This window comes from Hyaena hyaena, unplaced genomic scaffold (genome assembly GCF_003009895.1).
Source record: "Hyaena hyaena isolate Hyena2069 unplaced genomic scaffold, ASM300989v1 scaffold_45, whole genome shotgun sequence".
Taxonomy (NCBI): Eukaryota; Metazoa; Chordata; class Mammalia; order Carnivora; family Hyaenidae; genus Hyaena; species Hyaena hyaena.
In genome coordinates, this window is record NW_024080677.1 from 2184289 (window position 1) to 2202039 (window position 17751).

General features: G+C 33.8%; 1 protein-coding gene across 2 annotated transcripts in view; it reads right to left on the minus strand.

The window, feature by feature from the left end:
• ACAP2 (ArfGAP with coiled-coil, ankyrin repeat and PH domains 2) overlaps positions 1-17751 on the minus strand; it is a 147201-nt gene that overhangs the window by 20267 nt on the left and 109183 nt on the right. For both annotated transcript variants that reach the window (XM_039230373.1, XM_039230372.1), the window contains 3 exons: positions 10637-10688; positions 9005-9105; positions 8340-8445 (listed from right to left, as the gene is read on the minus strand). In XM_039230373.1, the coding sequence (XP_039086304.1) occupies positions 8340-8445; positions 9005-9105; positions 10637-10688 (259 nt within the window). The remainder of the gene's footprint in view (positions 1-8339; positions 8446-9004; positions 9106-10636; positions 10689-17751) is intronic.

The window sequence follows — 17751 nt, forward strand, 5'->3', positions numbered from 1 at the left end:
TGAGGGTGTTATGCTGAGCGAAATAAGTCAGGCAGAGAAGGACAAATATCATATGTTTGCACGTATAGGAGGATTAGGAGGAACTTGACGGAGGAACAAGCGGGAGAAGAAGGGCGGAAATGGTGGGGGAAAGGGAGAGAGGCAAGCCATGAGAGACTCTTGAATGCTGACAAAAACTGAGGACTGATGGATGTGGGGGGGAGGGGGGGATGGGCATGGAGGAGGGCACTTTGGGGATGAGCACTGAGTGTTATGTAGAAACTAATTTGACAATAAACTATTTGAAAAAAAAAAAATAAAAAAATAAACTGGAGGCTTCTTGGGAGCCTAAGCCAGGCACTGTTCTAGGCATTACAGATTCAATGATAAAAAGATACAGCTTCCTCCATCAATTGGCATTTAGTCTTGTCAAAAGAAACATAAACACTGGAAATGATATATATATTTATATAAATATTTACATTTATCTTATATTTAATTAATATAAATATATGTATATATATAAAATAAGCGACAAAAGAACATGTGAACAAGGTATGAGGGAAAAGAGAAAGGGAAACACTTATTTAACATGCTGGACCAGAGACAGATGGAATAAACATGAGACTATTAACACTCAAGAATAATATTATTTTGTATCAGGATTTTCCAAGGTATTCAATGAACTGTAAGCAAGTTGTTTCAGTTACTGCAATGAATAACTGGAAATTGTATGGCCTTTTACTAAAGAACAAGTCAATTAAATATTTTTTTAATGTTTATTTTTGAGAGAGAGTGGGGGAGGGGCAGAAAGAAAGGGAGACACATGATGGATCCGAAGCTGGCTCTGAGAGAGCCAGAGAGCCCAGAGCTGGGCTCAAACTCATGAACCACGAGATCATGACCTGAGCTGAAGTCAGACACCTAACTGACTGAGCCACCCAGGTGCTCCCAAATCAACTACGTGATTATAATCATATTCCCAGCAAAGGAAGTGAGAGCCTGAGAAGGGAGAAGAAGGCACTGGTGTGAGAGGCCAGAGCCTGAGTAGGGGCAGGTGGCAGCAAAGAAAGGGTGTTGGTTACATACAGGGGGACTGATCATATAAGTAAACATATTAAAAATAAGAGGGAGCCATATTTTTCTCACTGCAGAGACAGGGTTATTTATATGGAAAGGGGGAGAATTTTAACAAAGCCTGTTGTGTGTGATTAGAACCGGAGAAAACAAGAGGCATACTAGTAGTTTTCAGTATAAACAGATATATAAAGAAATATAGATGTAAACATGTATACGTGTATATACATACATCTATTCCTTTATCTTGGTTTCTAAAAGCCATTCACCACCAAAACGAACTAGGGCTCTTTGGAGAAACTGCTGATTTTAGCACTGGTGCAGAGAAAGTACAAGATGAACCTGGAATGTCTCATCATGTTAGAAAGTAAGTAGGAACTCAGACTAAACTAAGACATGATAAGAACATGTCAAAAAGATATAGAAGCCAGTGCTCCACTGGCCAAACTTTGGGTCAATTCAAACAATAAAACAAATAATGATAGTAATGGATTTTGGCACATTGAAAAAAACTACACCCACATAATTAAATCAAAAAATTTAAAGCTTAATGTAAGGAACAAAATATTCACATAGTCTCCAAGAACCTCCCCTTACAAAATACGTATTACCTATAAAGCGATGTTATAGTACAGAAGCCTACCAGAGACCACCTTAATCAAGTGATCAAAGTTAACCACCAATAATAGGACAAACCAAACTTAGGTGCCACCTGCGTATGCAGTGAGAGGAACACAGCATCATTTATCTAACACACCTGCCAAAGATGCATAATCTTGTAAGTAAGCATCAGATAAACGCATACTGAAGGACATGTTACAAAATAACTAGCTTGTTATCTTCAAAACTATCAAGGTCAAGAAGGTCAAAGTAAGACTGAGGGATTATTCCTGAGGGAAGGAAAGTAAAGAACTGTGAAGACTATTATTACCTGTGCTTCTGGACTGGATCTTTCTGCTGTATAAAACATTATGGGGACTATTGTTAATGATGTTTGGAATTAAATGGTAGCCATATTTCAGTGCTCATTTCCTGATTATGAGGTCAGTACCATGGTTTTTATAGGACAATGTCCTAGGGTGTGGGAAATAACACTAAAGTAATAATGGGTAATGAGGCACCAAGTTAGAAGCTTACTCTGAAATTGTTTGGGGGTAAAGTTATTTGTACAACATTTGGAACTTCTCTGAAAGATTGAAATTATTTCAAAACTTTAAAAAAATCTGTGTTATTAGAAGATGTTCAATACTGTGAATTACCTCATAAGCAAATATCACATAGGAAAAAGACGTCAATATAATACAGAAACCTTGTTGGCTCATTAATTTTCCGCTATAAGCTAATGTTTTTGCACCAAATTAAAGAAGCTGAGAGCAAAGTAAACTGCACAGCAGAACCTGGGCCAGCCACCTCCAGGAACACAAGAATAAACATGACATCCATCCCCCATTCTTCTTCTTAGATCATTTTGTCCATGTGCTTGGACTCATTCTCTCTGATCTTTATGCATTTTGCCTTTGTCACCATATTTCAGTAGCGTCAACCCTTCTGTACCCTTCCATTAAGCTATCTTCATCAATTTTTTTAAGTTTATTTATTTTGAGAGAGAGAGCATGCATGAGCAATGGAGGGGTAGGGGGGCCGGAGTGGAGAAAGAGAATCCCAAGCAGGCTGTACACTGTCAGCACAGAGACTGATGCAGGGCTCAATCCCACAAACAGTGACATCATGACCTGAGCCAAAATCAAGACTCAGACGCCTAACCAACTGACCCACCCAGGTGCCCCTATCTTCATCAGTTTTTAAAGTTAACTCCTATCTATACTGTAGCATTAATTTATTATGAATTTAACTGCTCTGATATTGTTACAGATTCTAAAGTTCCTGAAAGTATTCTAGTTACAAACTGACACAGATTTTTAGGGCAGCCCTACCCCTATTTTTCCTATAATCCCTAGTATTTCTGGTGTATGATTTTTCATAACACAGGTATTTCAGTAATGCTACTAGCTTCTTCATCAGGAATGATATGGATATACATAGAATTTTGTTCCCTCTCAAAACTTTGCTAAAACCTAAAAAAGATATTAAAAGGCATTATGCTCGGCCCTTACTGGACAAAACTGTGATAATCTGAACATCAAAAAGTGTAAATACGGATATTGGCCATCTGTATGTCTTCTTTGGAAAAAAAAAGTCTATTCAGGTTCTCTGCCTATTTTTAATCGATTATTTGTGGGGTTTTGTTTCTGTTTTGGGTGTTTTTTTGGTGTTGAATTGTATAAGTTCTTTATATTTTTTAGATATTAATCCCTTATTGGATATATCATTTACAAATACCTGTTCCCATTCATTAGGTTGCCTTTTCATTTTGCTGATGGTTTCCTTCAACTGTGCAAAAGCTTTTTATTTTGATGTAGTGTCATTTTCTACATTCTTTTCCTTGCCTTAGGAGATATAGCTAAAAAAATGTTGCTATGGCCAATGTCAAAGAAATTTCTGCTTATGTTCTCTTTTAGAAGTTTTATGATTTCAGGTCTCACATTTAGGTCTTTAATACAATTTGAGTTTATTTTTGTGTACGGTGTAAGAAAATGGTCTAGTTTATTCTTTTTGCATCTAACTGTCCAGTTTTACCAGCACAATCTATTGAAGAGACTGTATTTTCCCCATTGTAGATTTTCTTGTCTCCTTTGTCATAGATTAATTGACCATATAAGTGTAGGTTTATCTCTGGGCTCTTTATTCTGTTCCATTGATGCGTGTGTCTATTTTTGTGCTAGTACCATATTGTTTTGATTACTACAGCTTTGTAGTATATCTTGAAATCTGGGATTGATACCTCTACCTTTGTTCTTCTTTCACAAGATTGCCTTGGTTATTCAGGATCTCTTATGGTCCCGTACAAATTTTAGTATTATTTGTTCTAGTTCTATGAAAATTGCTGTTGGTATTTTGACTATTGGGATTGTACTAAATCTGTAGCTTGCTTTGGATAGTATGAACATTTTAATAATATTAATTCTTCCAATCCATGAGCATGGAATATTCTTCCATTTGTGTTCTCTTACAGTGCTTTATCAGTGTTTTATAGTTTTCAGAGTACAGGTCTTTCACCTTCTTGGTTAAATTTATTCCTGAGTGGGGCCCCTGGGTGGCTCAGTCAGTTGAGTGTCCAATTCTCAGTTTTGGCTCCAGTCACGATCTCATGGTTCTTAGGTTCCAGTCCCGCTTCAAGCTCTGCTCTGACAGCATGGAGCCTGCTTGAGATGATCCCTCTCTCCATTTCTCTTTCTCTTTCTCTCAAAATAAATGAGTATGGGTATTTTATTCTTTTTCATACATATGTAAATGAAATTGTTTCCTTAATTTCTCTTTCTGCTATTTCACTATTAGTATATAGAAACACAACCAATTTCTACATATTAACTTTGTATCTGAAACCTTACTGAATTCAAACCTTTAAGGTTTTCTAAGTATAATACCATGTCATCTGCAAATAGTGACAGTTTAACTTCTTCCTTACCAATATGGATGCCTCATCAGGGAAATGCAAATCAAAACCACAATGAGGTTATCACCTTACACCTGTCAGAGTAGCTAAAATCAAAGAGACAAGAAAAGTAAGTGTCGGTAAGGATACGGAGAAAAAGAATCCTTGTGCATGGTTGGTAGGAATGTAAGTGGTACAGCCACTGTAGGAAACAGGATGGAAGTTTCTCCAAAAATTAAGACTAGAAATACTATTTGATCTAATAATTCCACTACTAGGTATTTACCCCAAATAAATGAAAACACTAATTCGAAAAGATGTATGCAGCCCTATGTTTACTGCAGCATTATTTATAACAGCCAAAATATGAAAGCAACTCATGTGTTCACTGATAGATGAATGGATAAAAATATGTATACATGTGTACACACACACACACACACACACACACACACACACACACACACACTGGAGTATTGTGCAGCCATGAAAAGGGATGAGATCCTGCCATTTGTGACAACAAGGAAGAACCTAGAGGGGATTATGCTAAGGGAAAAAAGTCAGAGAAAAACAAATACCATATGATTTCATATATATGTAGAATCTAAAAAACAAAACAAATGGATAAACAAAGAAACAGACCTATAAACGGACAACAAACTGATGATGCCAGGAATGGGGGGTGCAGAATGGGCAAAATAGGAAGGGGAGTGGGAGATAAAGGCTTCCAGTTACAGAGTAAGTCACAGAGATAAAGGGTACAGCACAGGTAATACAGTCAATGGTATAGGAGTAACACTGTACAGTGAGGATGGTAGCTACACTTGTGAGCACAGGATAATGGACAGAGTTATTATTTCAGTGTTCTGTACCTGGAACTAATATAATGTTGGGTGGCAATTATACTCAAATAATTTTGTAAAAAAGAATAAATTACTATAATTAACTGGGACCTATTGTACCTACATATTTCCATGAGTTTATAATGATACCCCCAAAATTAGGCATCTGTCCCCACGTAGGAAGCTAATAAACTAACCAAATGTGGTAACTAAAAGAAAAAATCACACATTTTATTACAGTAACTAAATAACTGCAGCTGGTAAATAAAAGCTATATGTAACATAAGATTTCAAGTTAACCAATGTGGTGGGATGACAGAATTAGAAAGTTATAATTTTACAAATTCATCTGTTAAACCATTACATGAAGGGTTGATGGGGGAGTAGATCTTATGGGAGCAAAGCAACACAAAATAGATTTATTACACAAAATAACAAAGACTGGGAAAAATGGAATGTAACTTTACAGTGGAGGAGGCATACTGTCATCTTTCTAATCCAATGTGTCCACTTCATTTTCACATAGAAGGCTGATCTTAGCAATAGTAATAGTTGGATAACCAAGTAGCATTTTGTCTTTCCTGTTACAACGTGAAGTATACACATCACCTATCATGTAACTGTATCAGTTGGAATTCTATAGGAACAACTAACTTCCTCTCTTCAGCAAGTTACTATCATGAAAAAAAAAAAAAAAAGGCCTTGTTCTAGACTGAAAAACTTAAGGGACAAAACAACCAGATGCGAGGCCCAGTCATAGAAAAGATCATACTTTGTAAATAGGGTGCAAAAGACATTTTTAGGACCACCAGGGACATCTGGATATAGACTGGGTAATAGAGGATATTAAGAAATTACTATTAGCTATGAGAAGAAATAATGACTGTAATCTACTTTAGAAAGCTATTGTGTTTTTAGTTAAAAAAAAAAGAAAAAAGACATTTGCCCACAAAAACAAGGAGAATAGAAAAGAAAATAATAGCAACAAAATTTTAAAGGCTGGAAGACAGATGGATGAATGAATAGTAATTGAGCAGACCAAGGCCAAATCTTACGATGGCTGTAAGCAAAATCTGAGTTCATCAATTTACATTACATGATACTTAAATGGCTCAAGTATTTATACCAGTTAACCCTGGAAATGAGAATCAAAGAGGGAGAAATGACTGTTTAAGGAACAGTTAGATCCCACGGATTCTTCCCCAACTCTATGCCATTATGGACCTGCTCTCACACATAAACACAAATGACTAGGAGTTTATTTTATTCTCTGAGGAAATAAAGCAGAGAGTCTCTAAACGGGATTTACCTGACAGGTAAAAGGCAGAGGATTAAATGAACACTGAACACTGAGATCCTAGCAACTAGCTCCCAGCAAGCCCTTATTCCTATGCAACAGACTGGTGAATCTTTTGTGGGAAATCTTATCAGCTGAAACAATTCCAAAGATCCTAAGACTGGTTGTTCTTAGAGGCTCATAGTCAAACACTCCTAACTACATTCTTAGAGCATCCAAAGAGGTTTTTAGTCCTTAACTTGTAACCAGAACAGATTACCAAACAGCCAAGAAAAACCTCTGACACAACATTTCTCAGCATTGCCTATACATTGAAATCACTTAGGAAGCTTTTCAATAGGAAGCTATTTCATCAAAATATTGATGGCTGGATCCCAACTCCATTTGTTCTGGGATGCGACCTATGTATGGGGATTTTTAAAAAATCTGTTTGTTATCATCCTGTGCAGCCGAGTTTAAGAACCACAGCTCTAACCCTGCATTAACGAAGAAAAGAGGGGTTTACGCGTACAAACATTCAGCAAACAAAAGAAACTCCTAGAAATTTAATATGTGCTGACTGAACTAAAATATTCAATAGAAAATTTTGGAGATTAACTGAGAAAATCTCCCAGACCTAGAGCAAACACACACACACACACACACACACACACACACACACACACACAGAAAATCATAAGATCAGTCCAGAAATTCCAGAAAAAGACAACAGGAAAATTGAAGTGATGCAGTACAAAAGAGATCAGTAATATGAAAGACTCCAACAGCAATGTTGGAAACTAAAAAACAGTTCAGTTAAAAATTCTTAAGAATAATTATTTTCTTTTTTAATTAAAAAAAATTTTTAATGTTTTATTTATTTCTGAGAGAGAGAGAGACACACAGCATGAGCAGGGGAGGGTCAGAGAGAGAGGGAGACACAGAATCTGAAACAGGCTCCAGGCTCTGAGCTGTCAGCACAGAGCCCGCTGTGGGGCTCGAACACACGAATCGTGACATCATGACCTGAGCTCAAGTTGGACGCTTAACCAACTGAGCCAGGCACCCCAGAATAACTATTTTCAACCTAAAAATTTCACACTCAACCAAACTATCAAACAAATGTGAGGATAAAGACATTTTTAGACATGCATGGACTCACAAATACCTCATTTTCAAGAAGTTACTAGAGGAATTGGTGAATTCCATTTCTTAAGACTATTCATGCCCTTTCTCATTAGAATATATAAAATCACTGGGAAGCCAAAGCCAGACTATGTGGACCCAAGACTCCACATTCAGCTTATCTTCTCCAGGGAGACTTCAACCCAGAGGCTGAACTTTCTTTCTTTTTTTGACTTTTACAAATTACTATTCGTTTTTTTAAACTAATTTTTATTAATTAGCATAGTAAAATATTTTGGGGAAAAATACTTAGAATACCTTATGTCAATCTAGGACATATATTCAAATACTGAATTAAACATATATTGAAATAAAATGATAAAGTGAAGAGAAAGAGAAATTGAATCTAGATTTTAATAGTAAAACCCCATTCACTTACAAAATTCAACCTCCATAAAAATCATATAAAATAAATCATATACTGCTGCAACTAAAATTAAAAGTGTATGGCAATGTATCATTTTGTATCCCAGTATGGTTTACTAACCTCTGATTCATCACCCTTCTCTCTGTAAGCAGTAGCAATACTGGTCTGAACAGCCTTAATCCATGCCTGGCGCAGCTTTTCAGAATCTGCCTGAAGCATACAACTTCTAGAAGGAAATAACATTGTTTTCTCAGACACAAAATTAACCCCCAAAAATAATCATAAGATTTACTTTGCTATTTAATAATCTTCTAGCAAAAAGTAATTTCCATTGAAAGGTTTTAGGACAGTATATTCAGGAAGAAATCAGGTTCCAATAAAATAAGCTGCCTCTTGAAAAAAAATCACAAATTCCGTACATTTAAAAAAAACTTCAAATTTATCAAATATATCACTAATTTTTTCTATTGGGTAAGAAATATGGAATGATAATTTTCAAAGAAATTGATCTGATATACGACTTCAGTTTACCATCAAGACCGTCAAAATGTTTTTGTATGACCACATCAATAATCTTCGTGGAATTTACAGAAAATGATCTTGGATGGAAGTTATGTAAATACTGGACTGTGATACCTGTAATCACTAATTATTAAAATTTACCTCTAAAGTACTTTTTTCCTCTTCAGCATAATCACAAGTAAAACACAAATCTTCCTCTACTAAGTAAAGTTCTTCAAGACACAGAAACATACAAGGAGCGCTCATTCTTTAGACCCACTTACTTGGTTGGAGAGACTACCTCAAAGCAGAAACGCCTCTCGATGTCTTCACAGTGTTTCACAGTGCAGAGCCTTAGATCTTCCACTACCACGGTGGGGTTATCCTACAATCAGGAAATAAAACTCCCATGTTTATCAACTTCAGTTTTAAACACTATTACCAAGAATAACGTACTTAAAAATATTACTTGGAATAAATGGGTCAAATTTTAAAGATTTATATTTTATCATTTTTATTTAAGATTAGAAATAGGAGTTATCAACAGAGGTATAACTAATAAAGTAACTCTGTCTTGTTCATAATTTTATGTCTCATAAAATTGCTATACAAGGATTAAATGAAAATATATATAAAGAGGGGCGCCTGAGTGGCTTAGTCGGTTAAGCGTCCGACTTTCGCGGAGGTCATGATCTCACGGTTCGTGGGTTCAAGCCCCGCGTCGGGCTCTGTGCTGACTGCCAGCTGAGAGCCTGGAGCCTGTTTCAGTTTGTAACTCCCTCTCTCTCTGACCCTCCCCTGCTCGCGCTCTCTCTCTCTCTCTCTCTCTCCTAGAAATAAAAGATTAAAAAAAAAAAAAGAAAGAAAGAAAAAGAAAATATATATAAAGAGCTTAATCTAATACTTGGTAATTAATTAATAGGTGCTCAATAAATGCTAGCTTAGCATCCTATAAATTTTAATTTTCTTCCATTTTCTTTCGCATCCATTACTTTCCTGCCCCCTCCCATATAATAAAAGCTACTTTCCTCAAAAAAGACTTTAATAGGCAAGTCTTAACTAAAAAAAAAAGCCTATATAAATTCTTCATTAAATACCTAAGAAAATGAGAAAGGTTCTATCATTTTTCTAGTATTTAACAAAAATATAAACTCAAAACTAAGTTTATCAGAGCAGCAGAAACCATGAACTAATGAGTTAGAATAAAGGGCTTGTGTGGAATACGCCTTCTGGCACAGAACCGAGCAAATAATATTTCAGATTGTGGATCTCTAGGGTAACGTGAGTATTTAAAATGTACAGTTGTATACATCAATCACAAAGACTCACTAGGCAAAACTCAGGTCATCAATTTCCTGATGGGTTATTTCCCCCTGGTTAAACCTTCTCAAGTCCCATGTAATCTTAGCATGTCTTTCAAAAAACAAAAATCCCTTACCCTTAAAATAAGGTTCAAGAAATGTATAAAAACAATATTAACAAATTTAGAAGTTTCTATTTAAATTACTTCAAGCTAACATTTTAATGTCATTTTTTAACATTTCCATATTATCACCTTTAGCCCTAAGATGATATTTCTTAAAAGGCATCTTTTCCTTGGGCGTCAAAATGCTACTACAGAATGGTGGCATTGCTCCTGGCACACTGCTGGTCAAAGACACATGAAGAAATGAAAGTAATAATCCTGGGACACAGAAATATCCATCTCAAAACTAGAATTTAAGAATTCAGGATTCAAAATCACTCTGCTTTTAAGAATCAAAAGCTAATCCTGTCCACTTTTGAGTCCTCTTACACCGGCCTAAACCTAAGACTAATGGCGATAATTTTACATGCAGGAGTATTTACAAGACGAACAGACAGAGAACTGAAACTGAGGACTCACTGGGTTTTCACTTCATTAACAAAACACCTACCTTAAACTTTTTCTGGTATACCAACTGATTGTTCTGTATTGAAAACCAGCGTCTAAATAAATAAAAACAGATTAAGTTTTCATAAACATAATTTATATAAAGCTGCTAGAAATGAAATATTTGGGAAAGCACTAGAAAATCAGTTTATGTTAATTATGTTTTGAGATGTACACTGTTTTGTTTTGTTTTGTATAGACTGATGTCAATGAAATCATTGTGGAAAGAACAATTTTAAATCATTTTAAAGCCACAGATTAGGAAAAGATTACTGTATTTTGATTCATTTTATGTCAGAAATTTATGTCCTAACAACAGCAGTTATCCTTTATGCTATCACAAAATAATTGTTTTAAAGTAAAAACTTAGTTGGAGGTTACTCAAAAAGAACTAAAAATTTTTCCCCAAAAGAACTGCTTCTATTATAAAGTAGAAAGAAATTTATGTTGTAAATAAGACTATCCATTTGTACACAGTAAAATACTGAAATAAATGGTGCTTTGTTTTCAACCTTTCTGCAGTGAATTCAGCAAGCATTTGATTTGTTAAGCAAAAGAAGAAATTACATCAATTTCGAACTGATATCCAACAGATCATCGCCAATTCACTTGACCTTGCTTTAAAAGAAAATATTTCTAAGCAGAATAATCTGTTATTACTAAAAACTATTCACATATTTATGCTGTTCTGCTCATTCTTATATTTTATAAAGCAATTTACTTGCAATAGTCTTTAGAAGAAAAAGCTAAGCTATGTATGGCATATTGACTAATTCTAATTTATTAAAACAGTACAAGAACCTAAAGACTTAAAAAAAAAAAATCACAGCCAAAAGCCATTCATAAAAGGAAGCAAAAATTCTCATCAAGCATGAAAGGTAAAACTATTTGAGTCATTATTTTAAAATTAGTTTCATGTGAGATGATTTCTATTGTAAACATTAGTTATTAATCTATTAGCAGATAGAGATTCTACCTTTTCAGTGATACTAATACAAAGCACTAGAAATGGTAATTAGACATATTTAGAATTTCTATTTTAAAAAATTAAGTTAATTCTCCAAAGCTGAGAAATGATTAGATGCTTTTCTGTTTTTAAGCTAGACAGATTGTTAGGTTTTCTTGCTACTTAAAAAAGGTATCACCTTTACCATTAAAATAGAGATCTGTTAAATAAGCATCTAGATAAAATGACGTGAGTTGCCTCTAAATGCAAATCATCAAGAGGCAGGCTAGAAAAGGAAGAACTTCTGGGTTTCTTTGCTTTAGGACACATAGTTAGTTAGAAATGTTAAAAGGAAATACCTGCAAATAAACAAAATGGTGCAGCCCTGTCACATGGGATGACATGCAATGGACCAATCTCTGATAGTGATTAAAGTGTTTTGTAAAAAATCACTTGAAGTATGGTGGACGATACTAATAACAATTATTATGGTTTATAGTATAGTAATATTATAGAATTTGGTTTTTTAAAAAAACTACAGTTTTATTGCACAATGGAAAAACACCCATGTAGCCATGTAAACTTTTCATGCTCCTGAGGTCTTTTTGAAAAAGAAATTACTTTTGAAATGGTGTATCTTAGGAATAATAACCTCTAAAAATAACAGAACAGTACATATAAACTTTTTGGTCAGAGATCACTTCCTTTGGTTGTTAACTGTACAGATCATATATATTTCTGAAACCCAGTTCCCCTGCTTATCTATCCGCTGCCGGGTGACTCCTCACATCAGCATTTTTTGTACACTCAGGGAAGACACTATAAGTTCATCTTAATTTTGATATTTCCTAAGGAAGAAACTCATAATGTACCCCACATAGAAAAAAATTCAATTACTAAGATCTATATGTCGTATGACACTGTCTCTCCTCCTCTGCCATTAAAAAATACAAAAGAGCCAACTACACTCATTCACATTGATTAAAACCTTAATCAGGTAGGTTAAATGGAATATAATTTTTAAACTGCTTCTATAGAATAATCCTAGTTATTATTAACATCTCTAATAAAAGGAAAAATGAGACAGTTCATAGCCTACGGTGTATAGAATAAAATACTTATTATTTCAAGCTCATGCTCTCTGTAATTTGGAGCTACCTCAAAAGATAATTAAATTATAAAAAAAGACAAACTTTAGAAAGCACTATGCTGACACACTATAGTCTACAAAATTCAAATGTAGACCAAAAATCCAAAAGACTTGTTGTATAAAGGAAATTTTCTTGGGTCACCTGGGTGGTTCAATCAGTTAAGTGTCTGACTCTTGATTTCAGCTCAGGCTGTAATCTCATGTTTTGTGGGATCGAGCTCTGTGTCGGGCTCTGTGCTGACAGCGTAAAACCTGCCTGGGATACTCTCTCTCCCTCTCTCAACAAATAAACAAACAATTAAAAAGGAATTTTTCTTGGTTAAGAAAAATAATACCCCACTTTATATCCATCCCAAATTGAAATAATTCAATAAATATCTTAGACCAAAGTACTAAATTCATTAACAATTAGATATTATTGACTTTCAAATACCTATAAGAGCTTCCAGGTAATAAGACAGGGTTTAAAGGGAAAACATATTAAAAAATAAATCAAGTGTCCTTTACCATGTTTGATCACTAGTCCTAGAACTGCACTTGAAAGCAGGAATATAAAGTCAAACTTCTAAATCTGTAGAAGCTTTCTCTCTAAAACTATTCATGTATGTGCCAAATAGATGAATATTTAACAAAATCAAAAGCTTGAGCATGTATGGCTACTGTCTTTCAAATTCAATTTGATTTTTCCCAAGGAAAAATACCAAAATATAAAACAAAAAAATCTCTAAAAATTGACAATGTTTCCTTTCAATAAAACTAAAATGAGGGTGCCTGGCTGGCTCAGTCAGTTAAGCATCTGACTTCAGCTTTGGTCATGATCTCATGGTTTGTGGGTTTGAGGTCTGCTTTGGGCTCTGTGTTGACAGCTCAGAGCCTAGAGCCTGCTTCGAATTCTGTGTCTCCCTTTATCTCTATCCTTCCCCCGCTCCCGTTCTGTCCTCTCTAAAAAATAAACATTAAAAAATATTTTCTAACTAATAAGACTATTACCAAAAAGACTAATTACTAGTCATTGTTTAAAAATGTGAAAAGTATTTACTGTCTTACTTCCCTTAAAAAAAAAAAAAATGAAGGCATTCGCATTACTCATCTATATCTTCAGAGTAACTATAAATATATCAAATGTTCTTTTCCAAATTAAAACAAATTGAGAAGATGGGCAATGAAAAGAGAATTCCATTCCTCAAATAAAATGTTTATATTTTCTTCCCAATTTAAACATGAGACATTATATCCATTGCAAGTAATCCAACTGAAATGCAGGTTAATTATGAGCTTTCTCGTGCCAAAGAGGAAACTGGAGTAAGGCAGAAATGAGAGGAAGGAAGCCATTTGGTACCTGATATGATCGGGCTTTTTCCTGTCATGTGAAAAAATGGGGCAGGATTAAAACATAAAGGAAAGGTGGTAAAAGAATGAAAATGCAAATGTGCAAAATAAGCAAAGGACTAGCATGATATGAAAATAAAGCAAGAATTAAAGAAACAAGCTTAAGCTCACAACCTAACAAAACTGTTGCATTTTCTTCTCAAATTTATACAAGTATGCAGTAACACAATTAATTCCAACTCATGAATCTGAAATGCTGATATTTCAGAAATATTCAAAAATTGTCTTCAATTATTATGATATAAAACGCTCTGGTAGGACTTAGCACACCTGGGCACACCTCTACTATTATTTATACTCCTCTATGTCAATAGCTATAAAATACAGACAATACTTTTCCTCATCTCAGTAAGTTGCTCCTAAAAAATTAAGGAAAATAATCACTATCTATATAGACCTTCATAAACCTGAAACAAATGAAAACTTTTCATAAGGAAAATAGGATCAGTAATTATTTCAAAGATTACAAAATATTATTAGCCAACTAAACCTACCTCCCACCCGTTCTCCCCCTTTTCATCAATGATAGCAGACTCAAAGGCCATACGTTAAGAGTATCTTTATTTAAAAGCATCTTTAGTCTACACATACACTTTTTATTTTTTTAACAAAAAGCTAATAAAAATAAAATGTGTATCTGTGCCTACAATATATAGAGTACTGTAAGAAACTGTATACTCCATCTTATACTTTTAGCTATATTTCCTATCTCATTCAACAAAGACTGAGCACAGCTTATAATTATTTGGCTTCTTTATTCATTTTAGTAGCTTACTACTCAATAATCTTAGTATTTAATTATTTTGCTTCTTGATTCATCTTTTCTGAACTTGTCATAAAAAGCAACAGACATATAGGTACGAGTAATCCATCTAGCACTGATCTGAGCCTGAGGTGAAGCTGCCATGTTGAGAGATGGCCTGATATGGAAAGATAATTTTGGTAGGTCTTACATGTTTTCAGAAAAATATATATTATAGACATATAAATTCTTAGGAGACACTACAAACTAGAAGCCTGAAACCAACCAGAAACAAACTCAACAACTCACAAAAGACACAAAACCCCTCACTGCTTACACTCTTTCAATCACATCACACAAAACGTTTCTTCAGTTAAATTTCAAACTACAGAATGATGAATAGATTTTATGAAGCACAAAACTACCTGGGAATTCCTAGTCAAATTCATTTACCTCAGGAAGTAAGTCTTTTTTAAAACTTGGCTTAAAGAAAAAAAGTTAGCCTCAATAGGTGATGGGGATTTTGAAGGAGTGCACTTGTGATGAGCACTGGGTGTTGTATGAAGCATGGAATCACTAAATTGTACATCTGAAACTAATACTATGCTGTATGTTACCTAGAATTTAAAATCTACTAAATAAATAAATGGTGGCTCTGAAAATATGACATGCAACACTATTCCATAAAGTATAGATAATGGCAAATTTGTCCTCATACAATTGGTAACTACAAGAGAAAATGTTTCCTAAAACTAATCTAGAGACAATTTAAAGAAGATACTTAAACAGCAGGTAGAAAAATCTTTATGCTTGAATAACTGGAACCCTAGATTGTTAAAGTTAAGGCACAAATATCACAAATGCAGTCTTTTATCCTACTCTAATAAAATATATTAAATCAAGCTAGATAGAGAACTAATTAGAGAAGTAAGGCAAACTCCAAAGTCATATATAAATAAAGAGAAAGTACTTCCTGAAATTAGACTTTTTATAAATTTCATATAAGAAATTCAAGATGTATTCCAAATTTTTAAATGAAAAGCATTAGAAAATTCTAAATAACATTTAATAGATTTCGCTCTTCTCCCTTTCAGTTACTGACCTATAACGTAGAAAATATCTAAAACTTGTTACAAGGTTTAGATTTTTGTTTTTGTGAACACTTTTATGTAAAGTTTACATACTATATTCCTTAGAAGACTGCTTTTTACTAGTATTTTCATGAAAATGCTCTTTTTAAAAATGCATATGAAAATGAAATTTGCTATCCATAATTTTTCCTAATAATGTAAATAGAGTAGGAAGTTTTTAAAAGTCTTTCAGCTATTTTAAAAATATTTGGGGCACCTGGGTGGCTCAGTCAGTTAAGCGTCCAACTTCAGCTCAGATCATGATCTCATGGTTCATAGTTTCAAGCCCCGCATCGGGCTCTGTGCTGACGGCTTGGAGCCTGGAGCCTGCTTCAGAATCTGTGTCTCCCTCTCTCTCAGCCCCTCCCCTCCTCACCCTGTCTCTGTCTCTCTCAGAAAGAAATAAACATTTAAAAAAAATTTTTTTAATGTAAAGTCTATGCTTAAATCAGTATTAATTTTCTCCTATTACCCTAAGTGGCAATGCAATTTTCCACTAAAACTTACTGTGCTTCACTTTGAAGTCTGAGATCATTTCTCATTGGAGTAGTCCATGGAAGATCATTTCATTTCTTCTTAACATAATGGTATAGGTTCTATGGATTTATTGTATTTTCACTGTGTTAAACATTAAGTAGGTTGTTTTGAAATCTGAAGGTTAAAATTCAATTCTAACATTACCTCTTGAAACCATACTGGTTTGAAAATCTTTGTTATAATAATTTGACAAACTATTTTTTATTTTAATTTCCTATTCTGGCTATGGAAATTTTCCAGGAAAAACTTAAAGATTATTGTCTTAATTTTTACACCTTAGAAAACAGAATTTCAATTTTTTATCTTCACTTTATTAATAGTTAAAAATATTATTTCTAACCAAACCACCTTACTTGGTCCTTTTGTGTTCATACATTATTTTAGAATTTCTACATAATTCAAAGATGCTTAATATAACTATATAAATATGATATAAATCATTTTCCACTTTATATTCATTCTCAGATAAAGAAAAATTATTTCAAATAAAACACACCCCATACATTTAAATATCTGGCAATATCAAATGCTAGGGAAAGGCTTAACGAATCACTGACATTTGAAAATACCAGTGAATATTTTCTTCCACATAACCTCATCAGCAAGAAATCAAATAAGTGCATTAGGAGCCCATTTTAATATTTTAAATATCCAAGGATAATAGTTTTCCATTTAAATTAACAAAAATGTATACTAAACTTAACAAGAAAATTCCATTTATTTTGCTAATGTCCGTTTTTTAAAAAAAAAATCTTCTCTATCATTAAATGAATTCATATCTTGTTCAAGTAGCAAATAAAATATACACATTTAACCAATAATATAATAATAAATCAATTCACCAGAGCCTAGTGTTGTTCTCAATTATTACAAAATAGTTCTGACTACTTTTTTGGGTCCTTATGCCAAACAACAACAAAAAATGGCATCCTTGAATAAAAGACTAATCACTACTATTTGGAAGGATGATCCTGAATCAACACAATCTTTTTTTATTCTTTAATACACAGAAAACTATGATAAAATATTTAATATATATATTTAACAGATCTGCAGGATTAACATCTTATAAAAATTAGCTTAGCAAAAAAAAAAAAAACAAAAAAGCCACGTTTTTGGTCGCCATCAAGTTTAGAATACTAGAGCACTGACTGCCACACACACACTTCACATACCAAGTAAATGTGCTGCCAAAGCAGGCACCACACTTCGCATCTAAAACAAG